The sequence below is a fragment of the Rhodamnia argentea genome, chromosome 1 (assembly GCF_020921035.1).
Source record: "Rhodamnia argentea isolate NSW1041297 chromosome 1, ASM2092103v1, whole genome shotgun sequence".
NCBI lineage: Eukaryota > Viridiplantae > Streptophyta > Magnoliopsida > Myrtales > Myrtaceae > Rhodamnia > Rhodamnia argentea.
The window spans coordinates 163,404-185,794 of NC_063150.1; the positions used below are offsets into that span (position 1 = coordinate 163,404).

Below are 22,391 nucleotides of genomic sequence, written 5' to 3' on the forward strand. Positions count from 1 at the left end.
ATGATATGATATTCTTTTTCTTCCGCAATAGCAATTCTTTTGTAGCGTGGAATTTGACCAAAATTCTGCTGATTCCACCTGAGTTGATTGTAAGAAGACGGTTCTTATTTTGGCAGTTCAATTAAAGACAGTAATATGAAACGTAATCGATGTTGGGAAAACGGAAAATCAGTGGCATGGAACACGTTAGTTCTGAAAAAGATGGGATTCACATTCTCATCACCACCCATCTTGTCCTCCGCTCACTTTCCCAAGCGTCTGATTCACACGAGCCATAGACACAGAGTTGGGTGACAATGGAGTGTCCGCGGGGAGAAGGAGAAGAGGTGTTAGTGGTGAGGAACAAGCAGGTGATCCTGAAAGACTACGTCTGTGGCTTCCCAAAAGAAACAGACTTCGAAATCAAGACCAGCGATGTGAGATTGAAGGTGGAGGAGGGCTCCGGTGGGGTCATAGTGAAGAACATCTACTTGTCCGTCGACCCTTACATGCGTCTGCGCATGCGCAAGCCTCAACCCAATCCCTCCTACTTCGCTTCCTACTCTCCGGGCTCTGTGAGCTCCTCTCTCTCTCTCTCTCTCTCTCCCTGAACCTGTACTGACAGAATTTTCAGCGTTGGGTTTATCTGGGGCACAGCTTCAGGGTCTGTTTTTGCGTTCTTGAAAATCAGAGGTGGAAAAGAGAGAATTTGGGGAAGCTAAATCGGAATAACATGGCTTGTTTTGGTTAAAACTAGTGCAGGTAGTCTCTGGGAATGGAGTGGCAAGAGTTGTGGAATCTGGGCATCCAAATTACAAGAAGGGTGACTTGGTTAGGGGAATCACTGGGTGGGAGGAGTACAGTGTGATCACAACACCTGACACGCTCTTCAAGATACAGACCACCGATATTCCGCCTTCCTTTTACCTCGGAATCTTGGGTATGAATTTGTCCACATCTCTCTGCCTTTGGCTTATCATACCCGTTAAGTAATTTTATGCAATAACTGTAGTATTGGCCTGTTTTCTAACAGATTTTAAGCTTTTGTGAAGAATTGGTTTGGTTCATACGTATTCTGTTTGTTTTCCAGTTGTTTATTTATTTAGTCAATGTGGTTATGTCTACTTCCTGTATTTTGACTGTAAGGCCAGCATATACGCGAGTAGGGAGTGTTAGGAAATATGCTATGAGTACGTTATTGAATTCATTTTGTAGCAGTTTGAGTTTTCGAGAGAAAACGGTTTGACTAACAATACTACGTAACAAGGTTACTTCAAGCATGTTCAGCACTGACATGCATGTATTGTCTGTAGTCAACCTCCATCCTCCAGGATTCAGTTGCCTTCACGGTAGTCTGCTTCAAATTCGTCTGTTTGGATCTGCTATTTGCAAAAGATGGCCGAAACACAAGTGCTTAAGGAATGACTGATTTTTTTTTTTTTTGTCCAGTGCTATTGACATGTGCATGGTGTAATCTGTTGTTTCTCTCTTAATTTGGCAAATAGGACAGGAGCTTAGCAATTTCTTGCTTTTCCCATGACTTGAGTTTCTGATTCCCTGCTGCAATGCCTTGTTTCATAGGTGCAACTGGCTTGACTGCCTATGTTGGTTTGCACGAGATATGTTCACCGAAGAAGGGTGAATATGTCTTCATTTCAGCAGCATCCGGTGCAGTAGGACACCTTGTGGGTCAACTTGCAAAACTGAAGGGCTGCTATGTTGTCGGTAGTGCTGGTAGTGATGAAAAGGTAGCTCCATATAACTAATTATACGTGAACACTTTTCAAAACATTGATCATACTCTAAGAAAGGCCATTGTCCATGTACACATACTTTTATGTGAAATTAGTAACTCGTAAAACGAGAAATTTAATGTTATTCTTGATCATTCTTGAAACAGCTCTTCAGAGATTGATGGGCTACTTGTTGTCAGAATTTGAAGTTGTTACCCAACTTACATTATACTTCCATCTTGTCCCATTCTCCCCTCATTACAGCACTTTGTATTTAGTTTAACTTCATAACTTCATATGTGCTTTAGTTTACTCATGAAAGTCGGGGCACAAGGTTCCTTAAGATCCACTGGACCCAAGCATCTCACATCGCCTATAATGTCATGGAATTTCCTGGCATTCACTTGTATTTGGAGGGTTGTGTGCGTTGATTTTACATATTAAGAAGACTAAGTACAAGCAAGTTCGAAGAATGTCTCTCCTTAAATACACGCGAGTTCAGAGATTTCTCTCCTTACACCTCATGTTTCCTTCTCAATAGGTTGATCTGTTGAAAAGCAAGTGTGGATTTGATGAGGCCTTCAATTACAATAAGGAGCAGGATCTGGATGCTGCTTTGAAAAGGTGAGAACAATTAGTCTGGACGCTCATGAAGATTCTGAAATCACAACGGATTATCAGCTGTTCAAGCACCTGGAAAAGAGATTTTAATGAAACGGTCACTTGTTAAGCATATTCAATATGGAATAGTTCCATCTCCAAATACGAATTCCGCATAAAAGTAGCACACAATCTCTTTAATCAGTTAGCCAGTGTTCATGGGTGCCCATTGACTTAATCCTTTATAAGATGTGTGATTATATTAGTGGGTTCTTGTTTAATGAGCTAAGTAGCGCCTTCCCATTGTATGCTTTCCATCAAGAAGCAGAACAGTTGTTACTAATGAGCTGGTACGTCAGAGTTTATTTCACTTGGCTTCACTAGCTTATTGTGGAAAACATCATGGTAGTGTTTTCTATTATTTACGAACACTACCAAATTATTCATTAGTGAGGAGTAGATACCTAACTGCGTCTGGATGAATGCGCCATGTCTCACATACAGTATAAGCATTCCATTTTCATGACTGTAGATGGCTTCAAAAGTACTTAAGTCTTAAACAGGTCGATGTCCATGTACCCATTACTGTAGTTCATCGAAATATCTAGGGGGGGTACTGATATAGTGGCGTGGCAGGTACTTTCCTGAAGGCATTGACATATACTTTGAGAACATCGGGGGCAAAATGCTCGATGCGGTGCTGCTCAACATGAGACTCCACGGCAGGATAGCAGTTTGTGGATTGATCTCGCAGTATAACATGGATAAGCCTGAAGGGGTTAAAAGTCTTATGCTTCTCGTGTCTAAACGGTTGCGGATGGAAGGTTTTATGGTAGCTGATTACTATCACATGTACCCTAAATTCTTGGATGAGGCGATATCTTACATCAGAGAAGGGAAGATTGTGTATGTGGAAGACACCGTGGAAGGGCTAGAGAGTTGTCCGGGTGCTCTCATGGGACTATTTAAGGGCCGTAACGTCGGTAAACAAGTGGTCCGAGTTGGTCAAGATGAGGTAATCGATAAGTAAGCTCTTGGAATTGTGCGCAGATATCATATGCGGCTGCTTCTATATGTCATTAGGCAATGCCCGAAAGATTCATCTTGAAATGGTAACGGCAAGAGCTTTCTCTGTTTTTAGTATCAAATATCTTTTGCACTCGAAGAACTGACTTCTGTTAATTTACAATATTCCTTTTGATAAAACCTCGTTCTGTGCCATACCAAAAAATTTGCCTTATTCCACCCTGACTTGCATGGCTATGGCTTCGCCTGCACCAACATTGGATACTTCCCATCCCGGAACTTATAAAAACCATCAAAAAAACACATTCCAACGAGCCATCAGTTCTGCTTGAAATATCTTGCCATCTTGAGCATGTTCGAGGGTCAATCTCTCAGCATGGTTCCAATATGCAGAAGAGTCGCCAACAATCTCTCTAAATGTGAAGCAACTTGTTCACCACGGTGTGGAGCACCACATGTAAACCGGTCACTGCCTCACCTGCCTGTCTCTGTCCAAATTAATGGCAAGAATGTAGATGATTAGTCTCGTGCTGACAAAAAGAAAATGCCAGGAACAGAATAGAGTTCAGCTTGTGTTATTAGAAGGCAAAACATCCCAAGGTACAAAACCTAAAAGATTTGAGCGTAAATTAAGCAGTCTCACTCTCCCAATAACCTGAGCCAAACAAGTTGTTTTATGTTTTTTTTCTAAAGGCAACCATATTGGGAGGGCATGATTTTTCCTACTTAAAACTAAAATGAGATAATGAAACCAAGACCCACTTGAAAAGCACAAACTACTTTATATTAGGAACTCTGTTGAAGATTTTACTCGTTCTCTCTTCTAGCCTCAGCCGTTTGGAGACTGAAAAGCATAAGCGAAATAGTTAAAGGCGAAGATGCAAAATTAAACCTAAGCCACTGTGCTCAAAACTAGGATAGGAGCGAAAAACACTGGAGGGGATCCAGTTGGTGAGTCAACCAGTTCGCCTAGTCCGATCATGAGTACATCAATCGGCAATTCATAGGTCATCCCCTCTTTAGACGAAATCTACATATGTCGTGGTAATTGGCAACACAACTTACCACTCACTCCAGCTATCAAAATGCGCTCATATAATTAGGTAGAGATTTTGTTCTCTCAACCAACTTTTTTAAAAGCTTAAAATGTTAGATGAAGGCGTGGTTTAATATTTAATCATTTTTATCACTTTCCCTCATGCTTAGCTTGGTCTTTTTGCCTAGTACTAAGCACGGACATATTTAATTGGGGAGGCGAATTGGACCTAGAAAGATTTGAACTCAAAACCTTCTGTTACCATGTGAGATTTTGTGGGATCACAACCAACTATTCTAAAAACTTAAACTGTTAGATAAAGGGGCGGTTTAATATTTAAGCATTCTATCATGTTCAATTGCTCCCAATCTGCCTATCTATAATATAATGAAAAGAGATAGCATCGACACTAGTGTTCCCATCTTCCCACTTAAAGAATGACGCAATTCCTTGGATGTGCTCGAACAAAAGGGTGGCATTGTCTGCGTGTAAAAGAACGCTAGTTTATTTGTAATGTTGAGACCAGGACACAATAAACTCAAACAAGAAAAGCTGATACATACTTCGATCAGGGGATGAATTGGATTGATGAGGCACCTTTGGCAACTTCCTAGAGAGCATGGGATTTAACCTTAACATTCATCTTTCACCTTCACACAACACCCAACTGAATCAGGTTCCGTCTATCATTGCTAGTTTCAATCTGAGTTTTGACTACAGATGGTTGATGATAAAGAAAAGCGTTGGTTCACCTGTTTGAACTGGCCATTCCAGTCTAGTTCTGAAAACATCGCCTGCCTGTTCTACCAGGAAAAAAAATCTTGACAGCGAGCTTGGCCAAATAAAATGGAGAGCTGTCTAATCAGCAGTGCTAATTTGGCCTCTATCATTTACTTTACTAACCAAATTCTGGAACTGAACTTTAATGATTGTTAGTAATTTAGAGTGTTCTAATGGAAAAAGAAGGACAACAGGACCACTTCAGGACAGCAGAATAACACTGGAAAGAGGCACGTAAAACAGCTCAAAACAGTAAATAATGACCATGGGATCACGTTCATTCCTTTGAAAGAATATGGTTCCACCAGATATCATCTCATCCATAGATTGATGGATGATTTACCAGAGCATTCACTGTCTCCTTGATTTAGCTCGTATCTTCCCAATCACATATCCCTCCAAGTAGGCAGCAGCATCAACTATTCTTGTGTGGCGTGTTATCTCCATCTTCAAAATGTCTTGTAAAGAATTTTGGGTTCTCACCTTATCATCTTCCTCACATATCATGTCTAAAATTATGAGCCAGGAATCGCTGTGAGGTGCTTCCCCATTCTTTAGTAGCAGCTCAACTACTCCACAAGCTTCTTCAATCTTACCAACATTGCAGAAGCCTCTAATCAAGCCATGGGAAACTGAAACATGGGGAGAAAAACCCTTTGATACCATTTCCTCCACATATGTCTTTGCCTCATCATGCATTCCTTGATCACATAACCCACCAACCAATGTCCGGTAAGACACCAAATTTGGCATGCAGCCATTTGATGGCATGTCTTCAAGTATTTTACAAGCATCAGCTGCACGCCCTTCCCTGCAAAACCCTAATATAACTGTATTGTAATGTACAATATCAGGGTTGCAGCCCTTGACTTTCATCCTACAAAGAAGCTTGTAGGCCTCCCTAAGCTTCTTCTTCCTGCATAAAGCATTCAACAAGGTAGTATAACTCAAGGCATCAGGGACAAAGCCCTTATTCAGCATATCCTCCAACAAGTCAACTGCTGTATTAACTTGACTTTTCCTGCACAACCCCTGCATCAAAATTCTATACGACTCCACATCTGGAAGTAGGTCTCTCTTAAACATCTGATTAAACAAAGAGTAGGCAATACAAAGATCACCATTCAAACAAAAGGCGCGCATTAAAATGTTGTATGACTTAGTGTTTGGCAAGACCCCGTGTCTATGAGCATTCTTGAAGAGATCAAAAGCTGGGCGGATATAGTTCCGGTGAGAAACGAGTGCGTCAAGAATGCGGTTTAGGTGTTTGGGCGAAGGCTTACAGTTGAATTCAAGCATAGTGTAGAAGGTCTTAAGGGCTTTATCAGGAACATCCGCATCTGCATAGATTTTTAAGAGGTTCAAAAAGAGAGAAGGAGTGATAGAGTAACAGCTGGATTTAAGGCGAATGATAACATCATCAACGAGGGTGAACTGCTTTGCACGGGCCAGTTTGAGGATTAAAATTTGAAAGGAAGCATAAGAGAGGCGGAAATTCAGTTGACGAGAGGCAAAGTCGAAGATTTCTTTTGCAAGGAGGGGGTCTGATTGAGAGGCTATGAGCTTCTGGACCCGAGCAGGGGACCCAATAAAGTAAGAACTAGAACAGTCCTGTTCTTGGTTTCGCAGTTGAGATTGTGGGGGACTGGACTCAGAAGAAGAGAAACGTAATAGAGGGTTTTGCCAAAGGATGAAGGACCAAGGAAGAGTTGAACTTTTGGATAGCCCATGAAGTGGCCGGCACATGAATACATTCTCAATCATAGTGTCTCTCAAGGAGAAGTACGTGAATCTGCAGCATCTGTCAAAAATATGGCGAACTTCAATTATCCATGTGTGCCAAACGTGCGTCATGCCTAAGGAACAGAGTTCACACATGTTCTTTTAGAAAAAGAAAGCCATAAAACCAATGACCCATGAATTCCAGCTCAAAGGACTGAAGTCTGTCCTCTTCTAATGTCCTAGGAAGCTCTAAAATATTAGATTGTTTCATAGGTCAAAACGAAACCATGGAAAGACAAGGTCAAAATCCTCAACAGAAACGCAAGTTTGAATTTGGTGGCCGAGAGTTAACAGATGTTGCTTCATATTTAAACCCAATTAAGCCCACGCAAATGTGCAAGTAAAACCATATAGAAACCAGCGCTTGAAGCGATATCATGTTTTTCGACTGAATTGTGCAAGAGCCCATTAAGAATACAAGAGCCTTTTGGCTTCTAAATCTTTCCATACAAAATAAACCTGTTGGCTTTAATAATCCACGAAATTCTACCCTCGGAAATCGAGCACGCAATACAAATAATGATGGAGAGACAATCATGATAACCGGAAAAGCTAAAACCATGTTAAATCTACGTCAGCCAAAGCGAGAATATGCATTTTCTTTGTTTGTGCATAGTTCACTGCCGGGGTAATTCAATCGAACAGGTGACGTGCGAGGCGATGAGCAAGGCATACAGAGTGCAGGATCAAGCAGGGAGAGACAACAATGATTGGAAGAAGAAGAGGAAGACGACGATGGCGAAGCAAGACGAAAGAATGGATATCGTATCATCTTACCAGGAACAAGTGCGCGCGAACACAAGAAGCTAAAGCGCGCCGAAGAGAATCAACAGACAGTTGAAACTTGAAAGAGGGAGTGGCCACATGTAGTCTGGCGATGGCTTGGCTTGGGTTTTCTGATTATGAAGATGAAGCTCTCTCTTTCTTTAAACCAAGATGCGATCCTAATCACAAGTGCGTCGTACCAGAAATATATTGATATAGGAATATACACGGCCCCTAAAATGTTTTTCCGATGTTTAACATAGGTGTGTACATGGTCCGGGCTGGTCCGGTCCCGATATGGAACCTAGGACCGGACCAATAGTTCCAATCCCCAAATTTTCGGAACCAAGGACCGAATCGGGACCGGACCGAGACCCGCGGTCCGATCCAATCCCGGTCCCGGCCTAGTAGGATTGCTAAAATCTAACCATTGAAATACAATATGTTTCAATTGCATGTTAATTTATAATTTATACTCCAGTTGAATAAAAAAGCATGCTAGTCCGGTTTGCTCACTTTTATAATGAAGGCGTGTCTTCACATAATGATAAGTTTAATAATGACATTAATCTAACCGTTGACACAATAGAGATATATAAAGGACAGAATCGAAAAAACTTAGTCGGCGAAGATATACTAATAGTGATGTTGTTCACTAAACGGATTCAACATCCAAGCAGCGTATCTAAATAAAATACGGGATTACTCATTGAAATGAACAACGAAAATGCATGAATAGTAAGAAATTGTTACTACTATATTAAATGAATCGATCGAATCATTTCTTTTTGGAAAGAACATGTCAACGTACACTCACTACATAATGCACTGAAAAATGCCATAATAAATAGGATATACCGCATTCATAACATTGAGGGGCTGTCCGCATTTCAAGAGTGTACTGCCTAACAATGGAAATGGTTTGAGAAATGAATATTGAAAACAAATGAAAGCTTCATTTTTTTAATTGTATATATCTATATATATAAATAATTATATATATTATGGGTGGTCCGGTCCGGGCCGGTCCCATCCACTTGGAACCAAGGATCGGACCGCCTAGTCACCGGTCCCATTTATTGGGACCGGGGACCGGACCACCCCCCTCAAGGATTGGATCAACCCGCCCAATCCGGTCCGGTTCCGGGCCGATCCGATCTAATTTGCTCACCCCTAATTTAACATGCTCTCTAAACATTTTATTTTTTATTGAACGTAATTTCTGAATTTTCAAAGATTCACTCGACATACTCTTATCGTGTAGTTTATTGTAACAACGCTTGCATTTTTGTGACATGGATTGCCACATCTAATTGAAGCAAAATATTGCTGTAGATTGTCACATCATTTTCCTAAATTTTAGAATTTTCTATAGAATGGCCAAATTGATTGCATTCCTTTTCTTTAATTTTAACAGATTAAGGCGTGTAAAGAAATTCAAGAAGCACGTTAAACATTAAAGCACGATGGATAATTTAAAAAAGGAGGATGTAAAGGGTTCCTTAGCCAAACTAGAAAGCCTCGTTTTAGTAGTACAAGTTTCTGGCAGGAGATAAATCGCACAAAAGGAGAAAGCAACAAAAAAGGGGCCTCCGAGAAAATTTTGTGGCGGCATAGGATTTGTGTCCCTAGACCTGGGGTACAACGAATAAAGCGTCGTTCCAGTGCGTAAACAATCCTGGCATAGCCTAGCCGGGCTGCATGAAAGCACAAATCAAAGTGCCATCTTGGTGGTCAGCAACCCTCCTGTGCAACTTCGCACCTGATTGATGCTGCGGGTTTTCCTTTTCTCCGCACTACGCACACTGTGCAAACATCTGCCGTTGCATCAGTATCCTCACTAGCATTGGCCTTCCACACGCCCACAAGATTCTTCACGCTGAATGCATTACAAACAAGGAGACCTGATAAAGGAAAATAAATACTGAAGACATTTCAGAAACCGAAGTTCAGCCATGTCAATGCAGGCAAGATTCATCCCGGCCAACCGAACCAACTTCATAGCCAAAACAAGCAAATTTCAGTACTTGGCAGGGTATCGTAACCTGGAATAGAGCGGAAAGAACTATGACTCCCATGATGTTAGTTAGGTCTGTTGGTGGGATCATCCTACAGTAAGCACTGCCTATTTGAAATTTATAGAGAATGAATGTGAGTTGTTTCTGTATTACGCAAGTAGTATCCCAACAGGGCCCCAACAACCATTTCCTTTCGAGTCACCTTTAGACTTTAGTAATATTCATGAAATAAAACATTCAGTGAATGGAGGATCCAGATGAAGTGCAAGTAGAAAAACGAAGTCAGATGATCCACTGAAAAGATGGAGAGGAAAAGCATGCAAAGTGACGTTAACGCATCAACAGCCCGTCAAGAGTTGAAGTACAGGGAAGGGTTCCTCTACCTTCACAAGGATATCCATGTTGAAACTGCCAAAAATGGAGCCAACATTAGCATTCCATAGTACACTAAGGTATCACCATCGCCAAAACTTTCCAACTTCATATGGAGATCACTCCAAATATATCCAAGAAGACCCTGTTGAACCTGCAGGCATGTCCACTGCCATTTAAATCACCTATATCAACAAAAATCGATATTGAAATAATCAAGTTTCATATACCGCATCTAGGTCACCATTGTCAACCACATCTGCTTCACATGGCATTTTCCCTTTCTCATCCTCAATGGACTGGTCTGAAGACATTCTAATATCACCTTTATGGGAGTCTTTTCTTTGGGGAGATCGGTAAGGTGAATCAGTGTAGATTGTTTCCATCACTGAACCAAAGAAGTTCGTCACAGGCACCTATAGAGAGAGAGAGAGTTTAAAACACTCCAATTGGATAAAATAAAATTTAAAAATTTGACAGGATTAAATTCTGATAAAAGAATGAGAAAAAGCCATTATTCACGAAAACAAAAAATTTTAAAGCAAGTTTACAGTCTGATGTTCCTACATAGTTATTCATTTGATTATTTTGTTCATGTTCATGGAACATAAAAATTAGCTTAGAGCCAGAAAAGCATGTCTTCTAAAAGTCAGTAACTGCAGTATTATGCTGCAATGATTTTTGCTACCCCCAACAAAATTAGATAGATTGTTCCAAATCAAATGTCTACTTTTTCGAGAACTTCTGATGCATTTACTTGACCAAGAGACCAAATAGAAGGATCCAAAACGATCTAAGAATCACTGAAACAACGAAATAGTTCCATACCTGCTCCAGATGCCGTTGATACAAATCTGTTCTGTAATATGTGGTCGACATCAACAAACTAGGGTTGTACGAACTGAAAAGGCTGCAAAGCAACCAAAAATTAAGCTAATAGATTGATTTATCCAATTATCACAAAATCATTCTGCACAAATATGGCTGTATGTATAATAAAAAAATTTAGGATGACCCTCAAAGATTAAACAAGAGGTCCACCAAACCTCCACTGCACTACTAAATATCATCAGTTAATCTGAGTAGATAGAGATGCTATACCGTTATGTCTAGAAGTACCATAGGGTTGGAAAAAATATCATGAACACCAAGGACAGACAAAATGGACAGAGTTTGAAGTACAACATAAAGCAACAATAAGAAACTGCCTAATATCTAGTTTAGTAGCATAGTCGCAGGTACCTGCTTAGTGAAGCATTGTCGTACATATTCACCCTCTCAAAGTAAGCAAGGGTGTAAAAGGTAAAACGATCCACGACCGAAACACCAACCTATCTCCACAGACATTAACAATGCCAAGGGCATCAGCAAATCCATCTACTATCAGGAAGAATGCAGGCACTGGAGAACACCAGTAATTGCCTGGCCAAAAATGAATGCGCACAATATACTTACATCAGAGTCCAAGTGATGTGAGTAGGAGTTCTCTCCTTTCCTGCTACTTCCAATAGCCAAAACTCCCGGGGAATGAAGCTGCAATGTTCAAAGAACATCGCTCTTATGAGTGACAAGAAACTCTCTCTCTCTCTCACACACACACACACACACATGAGCGCATGCGCGCGCACAAAGCAATTGTATAATGAAATGCTCTACAAAAGAATATCATTGATGCCGTGGAAGCTTAATAGTATGAGGATGCCATATTCACTCAAGTATGATAAAATGGTGCATGTTTACTGACTTCAATAGGATCCAACATTCCAAATCTTAGTCTAACTGCCTATTTCTTTGAACTTTCAGGCTTCACTTTCCCTAAAAATTGAAGGTTCATGATCGCATTGGTTATTCTTCATTTAACCCAATAAATTGAATTCAAATGGTTAAAAGGTTTAACATCAATTGTTCAGTTGAATTGTCAACAGCAATAGTGACATGACAATGCAGTGATTCAGACGTTTGATCGAAATCCATTAACAAAAGCAAATGCTTGCAAGGAATGTAGTCACTTAGGAGCTCGGGAGAATCTGATAAGCCCCCACATCTAAATTAAACAAACTAAATGAATTAAATAATTGTCATGCTCTGTGACCATACTAATAGCATCAAAGACAGCCCAAATCATTCCAACAGGCCTGAATTGTACCGAAAGATGAAAAATGTTCAACAATCATATTGATACCCTAGAAAGATGAAAAAAAAAACAGCCTTCAAGACAATCACATACCTGGTTGAAGAGAGTGGCAGCCTGGCATGTATCCACCATTATAAGTAGCTCCTTAAACCTAAAATGAAAACAATTAAACATCATAAACCTCGCCAGACAAAATAGTGAATTATCAGTTTTTATAAGACAGATATGACAATATCTCAATGATGCCTGTCCGAATGATAGAAAGGAAGGACCGAGCTAGCTCTTTGAGAAGGCCCTAATGTCAAACTACTGATACAAGTACAAATGACAAGAGGAATGAAGACACTAGGGCACAACATATTTTACAAGTCTCAACAATGTCAAGTCATAATAATAATCTCTAGTGGTGTCAATTAAATGAAAGTGACTCTAACTTTTAAACGTTCCAGAACAATCACCTTTTTGTCCAAATTATCTTGAGTCTCTACAAGAATGAAAGGGTATAAGATATTATATCTGTTTGAAAGCCAATTCCAAGAACCCATCTTGATAAAAGGATCGCCAAGCCAAAGTACCAAATAACAACATGAGATATCACCACAAGTTGAAGGGTAGTCCTTTCTTCCCGCGTTCAGAACACTTGTTATTCGAACAGATGTACGTATCTCAATAGATTGAGGCCTGTACCTCGTCTTAATTGGTTTCTCCTAATCATTCCTCATATACTTACTATCATTGGTTCCTTTACATACTTTCATTGATCTAAATTTGTTGGACACTTTACAAATTCCTATATTGTAGAACCGTTATTAAGGAAAAAAGAACTTCGATGGCTAATTGAGTGATCTATTTCCAACCAAAAAAATTACATACGAATGGATGAAAACCTAAATGTAATTGATCAATCATCTAACCTGCGCTTTTCTTTCATCTGTTTTACTGCATCAGCTAAATCATGACTCTGTAGCTCTTCAGAGTCTTGAAACTTTAAAAATTCATCTCCACCATGCCCTGTCATGTAAAGAAGAATGTGGCTTCCTTCGTCACTTAGAAGACGCTTGGATCTTGGAACAGATGTTTCATGACGCCCAGTCAACACCCGAAAAAAGTTCTCGACAGTAACTTCATAACCTCGATAATCAACCTGGAAACTTCTCAATTATTTTTTTCTGAAGCAAAAATAGTTCCTTTATAGAAGCATGACATATATGTTGGCTCCGTAAAAATAAAAATTGTTGCCAGTATGTAACAGATGGACAGATAAGCATGTTAATTTGCTTCTTAATAGTAGCATAACACATTACATGCACATAGACTGGTATCTTGTTCCCCCACAGATATGCAGCTTCAAAATGTCAGTAAAAGAAGCTACAATAAACTAATGCATACGACCACGTAAAAGCCAGTAAACAATTATCTAGCACGTGCAACAAACTAGGTACCCAATTGAAGTTCGTTGGATTAACCACTTGAGCCATCAAATTACATGTAAGACACATACTAACTAGACAGAAAAGCAAAAAGTAACAAAATTGAATCAGCGTACAAGCCGAGCATGATCTATAGGGCTAAGCATGGCCCTTAGATGTGAGGTAGGCATGGGCATGCATGAAATAACACATATAACAGGAAGCTAACTATTCCATTACATACATGTTTTATGAACAGAACGAAAAGGTCCACAATACAAGCAAATATAGAGAGTACCTTCCCTATAAATGTTCCATTTTCATGTGGCTTTCCACATCACTTTCATGGAAAATAATCGCACAATTACTAAATTAGAAGGCTTAGAAGCTTAAAAGGGCAAAAGCAAAAGTGGAGAAACATTCACCTCTACATTATCTCCGTACAGATTAAGCCTGTGATTTTCATTGTTGAAGACTTGTGCAGGATATTTATTGCGGGAATTACAGGCCATATCATCTGCAAGCATCAGTATTATCCTCTCATCGGGTATACCTAGCCGCTTCACTGTCCTGCAAAGTCAAAGATAAGGATGGAAAACATAGAGAAAGCCACAAGGAGCTTGTTCTGCAATTGAAAAAGCTAACCTGTATAAGGATAAAGTATTGGCCATGTGCCGATAATTGAACCTGAACCAAAAGAATTAATGGGTCAAAATAGGTGGCAACCTTGCCATAGACTGAGGAACAAAGTCGCTGTTCATAGATATAATGTCCAAGACTACCTCAATCTGTGTGTGTCATGCGATGTAATGAGATCGAGGATATAGACAGGATAAATGGAAAATTCCACTTTGGGACTCCAATAACTATGCCATCACTTAAAATCCCAATTCCAACCTAACGGAAACCATGGGACCAAAGTGCTAAAGAACAATTAGGCTTCATGACCAATTTTCTGCTAAAGCAACGTAGTAAATATTTAGATATAAAATTTGAGGTGCCATCATATCATAGTTATCGTCTCATCAAGTGCTTAAGAACATTATAGCAAGTTATCAGAGTGCCGAAAATGTAAATCAAGAAGGCTTTGCAGGTAGTTCATCAAGCACAGAGAGCTAATACAGGGAAGATCAATTAGCTTTATTGCTCCACATATATCACCAGCATTCCCATTACAGTCACATAATTCGCGAGAAAATAAAAGCAGATTAAGGCAATCATCATCTTCATCATCATCGTCGTCGTCGTATTGTTGAGCCAATTCAGGGAGCGCAACTCGCTAACTCCACATTCGTTACCAACCGTTTATGTAATTGTAACCAATACATAACTTTTCACGGGACAAGGAAAAGCGGATTAACAAGCTAATTGTGGAAGAGGCGAACAAAGACCACCTGGTTCAGATAAGAATTCATTTCGAAAGTGCAATTCGGGACGTGAAGAGAGTCGTACCAGAAGCGGGAGGTGCAGACCAAGACCGCCCAGTTGTTGGTGTGCATGGAGGCCTCGGAGGAGGAAGATGACGAAGCGCCGGCGAAACTGTTCCAACACGCAAGCGAGAGCAAGATCCACAAAGTCGCCATTCGAGAGAGAGAGAAGAAGCAAAAGCGAGCATACATCTTCAATCGCAGTTGGTGTCTCCCTCCTCCTCCTCTGCTCTTTACTGCTCAGAGTCGAAGGAGCAAATGGGGCGGACCCGAATCATTTTCGGGTCAGGCACGCCTGAAACTGAACCCGAACCCGAACCAGCTTGACTTGTTTGTCGCTTTGTGTTGTGCAAGCGCGATGCAATTTGCAACCTTTTCTATTTACATTTTTCTGGCTATTATTCTTTCATTGTTTTTTTTTTTTTCTAATAAGGTATCCCAGATTGCAGAATTAACAGTATCTAAGCTTAAATTAAACCTCAAATAAATTGTCCTATAAGAAATTAGAGGCAAATTGATCGATTTTAATTACTTCTCTACATGAGAAGGTCCATTAACCATCACTATTAAGTATATTAAAAAAAAATGTCGCCATTTCATAAATATTACAAATGAAAAATTGAAGTAAACATTTCTTTATGCAAATATATAAACTGTTAAACTAAATACGAGACTGTGAAAAAAGATGAAGTCGTTTACAAATTACAATTGAAGTCGGTATTAGTTAATTATCGTATGATTTAGCTTTATTGATTAAATAGATAGTAGCTTTGTATTATCAATTGCTTCAAATGACCAATCGTTCTAGAAAATGTAATTTGAATGTTTATGAGCTTTTTTTTAAGTAGAAAATGCTATGTACAAATTTTACGGTAGGACTATAGTTTTTACTTAGCATAAAGACAAAAATGCATAGTCAACCCTTACGATTTTGGCATTGGGCAGAGGCATTGACGTATTAAAAGCGTGGATTTAACCGAGCATGGAATTTGTTGGGTATTCATAGACCTCCAGCTCCATATTCACACTCTTAAATGTCTACCGTTGAAATTAAAGTAGCAAAAGATGAAGAAATGGATTCGATCATCGAGGTCATGACCTATTTTTTCTGACTTAGGTTTCCTAATCTAAGCGAAACATCAAGGATTGACATTATTTTCCCCGTAGATTTTTCGCCAAATAAATGGACCCTTTCACTTTTTCTTTTTCTTTTTTAACTCTTTTGCTTTTTGTTTGTGCATTGTTTTCTTCTTTTCTCCCCAGCTCGGATTTTTCCCAGTGGTGTCAATAAAGAAAATGCTATAACACGAAAATTTTATCCACAAATAAGTTTGGATAGTCTTTAGATAAAACCAATGGCCTAATACCTAAAAAAAACTCAAACTTTAGTATTTGTGACAATTATATCCAAAACTTTTTTATCTCATAAACAACCCTTACTTTTATTTTTCTCCCAATTATACCTATCTAATACAAAAAAAAAAAAAACCTCAATTTTAGCGTTTGTTCCAGTTATATCAATATTTTTTTTTTGTCTCATAAAAAAGCCCTAACTATTACTTTTCTCTCAATTTTAACCACCATCAGCCTTTCGTACATGTCTAACTATTTTAGCGCCGTCTCAAGTAGCTCTACATCTCCGACAATATGTATAGCTCTATATCTCTCACAATATGTAGAGAAAGCAAATAAAAGAAGAGAAGTGCAGGGATTTTTCATGTTAGCTTTGCCGAATGACGTAAAAATACCACGTAAGATTAAATAATTGTGATTATAGATGAAAGACCAATAGTGTTAGAATTGGAATAAAAGTAAAAGTTAAAGATGTTTTATGTTACAAAAAAAAATTTGAATATAATTAAGGCATATGCTAAAGTTGAGGATTTTTTTAGTACTAACCCGTAGAACTAGTATAAAAGTAAAAATTTAGGGTAAAATTGGGACAAAGCAAAAATTTGAGGTATTTATTTATTTATTTATTTTGGTATTAGGCCTAAAATCAATTGTGATTTTAGAGTCTCAGATTAACCGAAGAACATCTTTTCAACTCAGGTTAAGTATTTAAAAATTGTGAGATAGGATATATGCTAACGTCACTAAATAAAACTCAAAAGACAATTTAACAATTTTCACACATGATCGATTTGACTGGCAAAGCAGTCGAGTTTCGAGAAAAACACAGATTGTGTGGTACTGTAGTTCGATAGTGTGTGGACTCCGACTCCAATCCAAGTTGAGTCCAAAGTTCCAGGGAGATCCAGTTATTACTCCCCAGCTGCATTTCTACGATTCTACTAGATGAGAAAGAAGCCAACTCATGTTAATTGTCTTCTTTGAATACTAGCCAGCGCCTCAATGCTGTCTTTTGTCAAGTGGGGACAACCGCAGAGCCACAGCCTCTGCTCCCTTTGCTCACAATGCATTCATTCCAAAACCAGTCGAGACAACCTTGTACAATAGTGGAGAGAGCCTAGAGACTCTAAGTTCACTCATCAATCAACAACTGCAAGTTACTTACAACTGAGAAGATTGATAAAGAACAGGCCTTTAAAACTCACACAAAACAATAGATGAAGGCGAGGCATCATCAGACAGAGCTTTTCTAGGCTGCGATTGTCCATCAAGATGGGCAGTTTAGGAACTGCCTCAGAGCCCAGTGCACATTGCATCATTTGAATTCCCCCCCAAATACCCAGATAAATCATGTAGCAAAATCGCCAAAGAAAGTTACTTCCCCCACCTTAATAAAAAGATTTCAAACTGCTGGCAAAAGCAAAGGGATCCTCAGCCAAAAAATGCTTGTAATTGTCATCAAGTCACAAGACAATCAGGTCTCAAAGATTCCATGCCATCATCGGAACCCCCCCGCCTTTGATCAAGAACAAGAACCGAACCCCCTCCCACCCAACAAAATCTTGACTTCTTTCTAATAAAGAGAGACCCACAAAGAGACGACGAAGGGAAAAGGGTTTGAGAGATTTTGCAGGGTGTTTATTCACTGCGCCTGGTAAAGAGCTGAGGCGAAGCGACTCAACTTCCCTGCACAACGCTCTACGCCTCCTCTCCCATCGACGACGAAGGACGTCCCTCCAAATCACCGCGATGACACGCCCGACCAGAGGGATCCCCGTGGGAGGCATGATTTCCACGACAAATCTCAAATTGGACAAAGAAGAAGAACAATAACAAGAAATCCAAGAACGTATAAGCTAACGACTGTCATTCTATGCGCAGCGTAGTTTTACTCATCCACATCTGTGAGACTTCGGAGTCTTGACAGGAGAAAGCGAATTTTGGAAAATAGACGACGCTGCTTCTCGAGGCCATCGGTTTGGATCATATATATATAGAGAAGCGCAACGGGGGGGAAAATTTAGGGTTTTCTCCTTTGTGGGTTGAACTCCGATTTAGCCGACCTGATTCGGTCCATACATAGAGCCCGGCCCAATCATAATATCCTTCCTCCTCGAGAGCTTCAATCAGATTGTGATCCAAAACTAGATTTGGGACCCGAGTGACAATCATTCTCTTCTCGAATCCTATTTCTGATCAGAAATAAATTTTCTTTTTTATTTCTATTCCCCATTTACGAGCAAAGACATGTGTTTCATATCAACACAAGATTGATTAGGGCGGGAAATGAAATACTTTTAATTCAAATCAACAAAAAAGCGTAGCTTTTTAAGAGCGTACACTATTGCTGTAAATACTCGAGGCACACAACTTATCCGATTCCCGGCATGTGCAAGGAATACTCTATTTGTGTTATGTAACATATTACATGGCTATACTTATCTCTCAATTGTGTCAAAAAGGAACAAAGCTAAATGCAATCGTGGATTGCATTAGGTTAGGTAATTTTATGAAAGATTAAGGGATAATATTCATAGGACTTCATTTTCTATTTCTTGATTGATAGATTTCTCATATGATAAATGATAGATATTTTAGTGGTGATATATTGAAACGTGGTCATATATAGACCTTGGAAAAAAAAAATGTAAAGTTAAGTTCGGAACTCATTCTGTCCCCAACTTTTTTTTTTTTTTTGAAAAAAAAGCCCCTCACGTCCAATCCAAATAAACCTCAATTTTACGTTTAGTCCTAAATCTACCATGAACTTTTAACTTTAGTCCAAAATCTGCTCCCATTAGCCCTTTGTCCAAAAGTCAGCGCTAGTCATCCCTAATTTCCTTATTAATTTTTTTTTTCATTTTCAAGGTAATTTTTTACATCACCTTGCTGATGTCGATTTGTTACCGATGTGAAAATACCACATGAAACAACCAATGGCAATTTTTGGAAGAAGGGTTAACAAGGCAAATTCAAGACTCTATTGAAGGTTTGTGATTTTTTTTTAGCAAAAAAATGTGTTCGGAGTAGATTTTGGAATATAGTTAAAGTTGGTATTCTTCTTTTTCTTTTTTATAAAAACACTTAGGGAAAGATTTCGGACTGAACCTATAATTGATTCTTTTTTTAGATAAGAAAAAATGTAACACAGAATTGAGATTAGATCTAAAATTGTGGGTTTACCATGTATTAGGATTAGGCCATAGACCTTGGGCGGGACAAGGAGTGATTGTCTAAAAAGAAATTCTTTCGATTTGTTATTTCGTAAAGCCATTCCATTCGTAGTCCGTAGGAATAAAATAAAGGGAAAAAAGTTGAACTTGGGGGAGATGGGTCATCAAAAGAGAGGATTCCCATTTTGAGCTCCTCACTGACCTCTCAAAGTGCACATAATTTGACTAAATTAGATTAAATAGGTACCTAACGGGAGACTCGAGGAATAACATTCATGTCAATTCTTTTGTGAGTTCTTCTTATATTTTACTTGTTAAAATTAGTACGATGATGTTGTCAAATATTTCAAATTCGAGTTTCATACACTCCGTTAGTTTTGTGAAAAATGAATGATTCAAAAAATATCTCCCTAAAAATATCGATTGTATCGCTCACCAAAAAGAATGAATGGAAAATGATTTTATCGTCCACGAGAATATTTAGACACACAAATATTGTTCATTAAGTAATTATTATAAGCGGCATAGGTGATTATTCTTACGAAAATATTTTCAAAATCATTTATTTTTCGCGAAACTAATGAAGACCGTTGAAATAGAAACATTTTAGGCATGTACAACTATACAAATTGAAGTGGTCCAATATTGAGTTGTATCGCTTGTCACTCAGAACAAACACACACATATTCTTTTCAATTTAAGCTCAATAGGATCAATTTAGGCTTAAATATTTTCACATTGGTACCAATTCGGTTCATCCGACTAATTTAAGTCATAAATTGCTAACACGGCCGCCCGTCGTCCTATATAACACCACCAACGTTGACAATAACTTTTTTGTTATAATTTTGAAAAAAAAAATTCTTCTTCCTTTTTTTTTGACATTCTTTCAATTCCATGGCATGTGCTAGCCGGCGAGGGTGAGGCCGACCCTTGCCCAAATTCGTCCCAATTTTAGCAAAGTACAACAAGATTGCATACATCTCTGTGATGGTGAAGCAAAGACTATCACATGTCCCGAAAGCTAAACAATCTGGGTTAACAGGTGATATCGTCTCACCCTCGTTGTGGGTGGTTTTTAAAACCCCGACGCCTAAGCACATTCATCCAATGCTTCCCCGCTTTCTTGAAGAAGCCCTTGCTTTCTCCAACGAGAGCAGCTCAACTTTCAGAAAATCGACGATTCTCGTACCTGATTCTGCAATCTTTTAGCTGGAATTGAACTCCGATGCTGAACTCGCACTGATCGATTATTAAGCCCGTCGCGTACTTCAAGCAGGAGTCGCAGTTCTGGTGGCTGAGCACCCCATTGCATGCTCCGTGACCGTAGCAAAGGCTGCCGTACTTGGGATCACTCGTGACATAAAGATTGTAATTTGAGGTCGAGGTCTTTTTCATCAGAAGGTTGAAGACTTCCGCCACAGAGCCAGCATAATCATCGGAACTGGTAAAGCGGTTAACGTTGCAAATACTGTATAGCACCGTAACGTCCGGACCACTTTGCGCGATCTCAGGAACAGAAAAGAGCAGAAATATGGCGATTGAAACTCCGTGCCAAGCAGTCATTTTGCCTCCCTTGTTCTCGCCTCTCTGTTTTATTTGAGTTGTCTTTTCAGGAAGCACTTGAAATATGACCATATAAAGAGGGTAGTCTCAGAGGTCTCTCCATCACTTCCTTGTCCTTTTTCCGCCCACTAATATGTCAACATCGCTTCGAGGAATCCTAGGAGCAGGCGCTCAAATTCTACACTTTTAGGAAAAGATTTTTTTTTTGGCTCAAATCCAAAACTTGGGAAATCCTATGTTGAGCTTTCTTTTTATAGATCATCTTGCAAAGTTGGCACACGGATATGCTTAGAACATATGCTTCTCCCGCCATTTCACGTACAATGTCTGGTCGGAGACCCTACCGAAAGAGTGTTATTCGCGGCCTTAAAGATTAATTGAAGAGTCGGACGTCGTGATTTGAGCAACATATTAATGTATAGCATACAATCTAATCAAACGCTTAATTGATCAACCGATATTTTGCCAATTTCAATACGAAAGTTCCAATATGATATCCATGAATGAGTTGTTACTCTAGATGAGTTGCGTCAAAAACTTATACTCGTATATTTAACTTCAAAATTGTCGAGTGTTTTGTCCATGTTTGTTCCTTCCCAAAAGATGCGAAAGAGAACTTCCCTATCTCATAAATATCAACGAATCGTGTGCTAGTTCTCGAAGGAAATGAAAATAAGTTTGATATTATGTATCATGTTTTACTCAATTCTTGTATGTACATCTAAATGAACTCGTTTTGCATTATCGTCTCTATTCATACAACGACTTGTCATATGCTTTTTGATACTGGGAAATATAGAGTTCTTCTATTCATCGTACCACGATTATTAAGCAAGGCATTAGTTTGGGGAGAACTACCAAAAAAAAAAATTCTAAACATATACAAATTTAGTCCTAAAATTTTCAATTGGACCAATTTTTTTGGTCATAATTGAATCAATTTAGTTATAAACATTTATGTATTAGTACCAATTCAGTTCATCCAGCTAATTTTGATTGGAAATCGCTGACGTGGATGCATGTTATCCTATGTGGTGCGACTGGGATAGACATGAACATTTTTTAAATAATTTTCTTAAAAAATAATTTTAAAAAAATGTATTAATTAATTAATTTTTTTGTTCTTTCTTTTTCTTTCACTTTGGCAGGCGAGGCGGCCCTCACTAGCGGCCGTCGAGGGCTTGCTGGCCCTCGCCCAAGACCATGCCCGCCGGTCACCGGCGAGGTGGCCTTCACCA

General features: G+C 39.1%; 3 protein-coding genes and 2 non-coding genes across 12 annotated transcripts; 1 reads left to right on the top strand and 4 right to left on the bottom strand.

Annotated features, from left to right (window-relative positions):
• Positions 1–162: 162 nt before the first annotated feature.
• LOC115745217 (2-alkenal reductase (NADP(+)-dependent)-like) lies at positions 163–3,631 on the top strand. 2 transcript variants are annotated; one of them, XM_048274803.1, is made up of 5 exons: positions 163–554; positions 742–919; positions 1,561–1,727; positions 2,254–2,336; positions 2,991–3,631. In XM_048274803.1, the coding sequence occupies exons 1-5, from the start codon at positions 297–299 to the stop codon at positions 3,340–3,342; spliced, it is 1,038 nt and encodes a 345-aa protein (XP_048130760.1). In that variant the 5' UTR covers positions 163–296; the 3' UTR covers positions 3,343–3,631. The 2 variants fall into 2 exon arrangements, with proteins under 2 accessions (XP_048130760.1, XP_048130756.1); XM_048274799.1 differs by having other exon boundaries at positions 167–554; positions 2,949–3,631.
• On the bottom strand, positions 3,489–7,832 carry LOC115745214 (pentatricopeptide repeat-containing protein At4g01400, mitochondrial). Of its 6 annotated transcripts, none has more exons than XM_030680652.2 (3): positions 7,714–7,832; positions 5,444–6,955; positions 3,489–3,835 (listed from the first exon to the last, which is right to left on the bottom strand). In XM_030680652.2, exon 2 carries the CDS (start codon positions 6,916–6,918, stop codon positions 5,506–5,508), a length of 1,413 nt encoding a protein of 470 aa, XP_030536512.1. In that variant the 5' UTR covers positions 6,919–6,955; positions 7,714–7,832; the 3' UTR covers positions 3,489–3,835; positions 5,444–5,505. The 6 variants fall into 6 exon arrangements, with proteins under 6 accessions (XP_030536512.1, XP_048130736.1, XP_048130734.1 ...); XM_048274779.1 differs by lacking the exon at positions 7,714–7,832 and adding an exon at positions 4,938–5,024 and having other exon boundaries at positions 3,489–3,826; positions 5,127–7,308; XM_048274777.1 differs by lacking the exon at positions 7,714–7,832 and adding an exon at positions 4,938–5,024 and having other exon boundaries at positions 3,489–3,868; positions 5,127–7,308.
• Positions 7,833–9,486: 1,654 nt separating this feature from the next.
• On the bottom strand, positions 9,487–15,419 carry LOC115745215 (putative GPI-anchor transamidase). Of its 2 annotated transcripts, none has more exons than XM_048274794.1 (11): positions 15,087–15,419; positions 14,280–14,321; positions 14,060–14,204; positions 13,140–13,369; positions 12,319–12,376; positions 11,547–11,624; positions 11,334–11,422; positions 10,920–11,001; positions 10,322–10,507; positions 10,103–10,245; positions 9,487–9,580 (listed from the first exon to the last, which is right to left on the bottom strand). In XM_048274794.1, exons 1-10 carry the CDS (start codon positions 15,251–15,253, stop codon positions 10,105–10,107), a joined length of 1,218 nt encoding a protein of 405 aa, XP_048130751.1. In that variant the 5' UTR covers positions 15,254–15,419; the 3' UTR covers positions 9,487–9,580; positions 10,103–10,104. The 2 variants fall into 2 exon arrangements, with proteins under 2 accessions (XP_048130751.1, XP_030536513.1); XM_030680653.2 differs by having other exon boundaries at positions 9,487–9,605; positions 15,087–15,418.
• Positions 15,420–17,645: 2,226 nt separating this feature from the next.
• LOC115745326 lies at positions 17,646–17,737 on the bottom strand. The gene has a single exon (XR_004015912.1). It is a non-coding gene; the product is annotated as a small nucleolar RNA snoR118 (small nucleolar RNA).
• Positions 17,738–17,841: 104 nt separating this feature from the next.
• LOC115745325 lies at positions 17,842–17,920 on the bottom strand. Its single transcript, XR_004015911.1, has one exon. It is a non-coding gene; the product is annotated as a small nucleolar RNA R66 (small nucleolar RNA).
• Between the last annotated feature and the right edge of the window lie 4,471 nt (positions 17,921–22,391).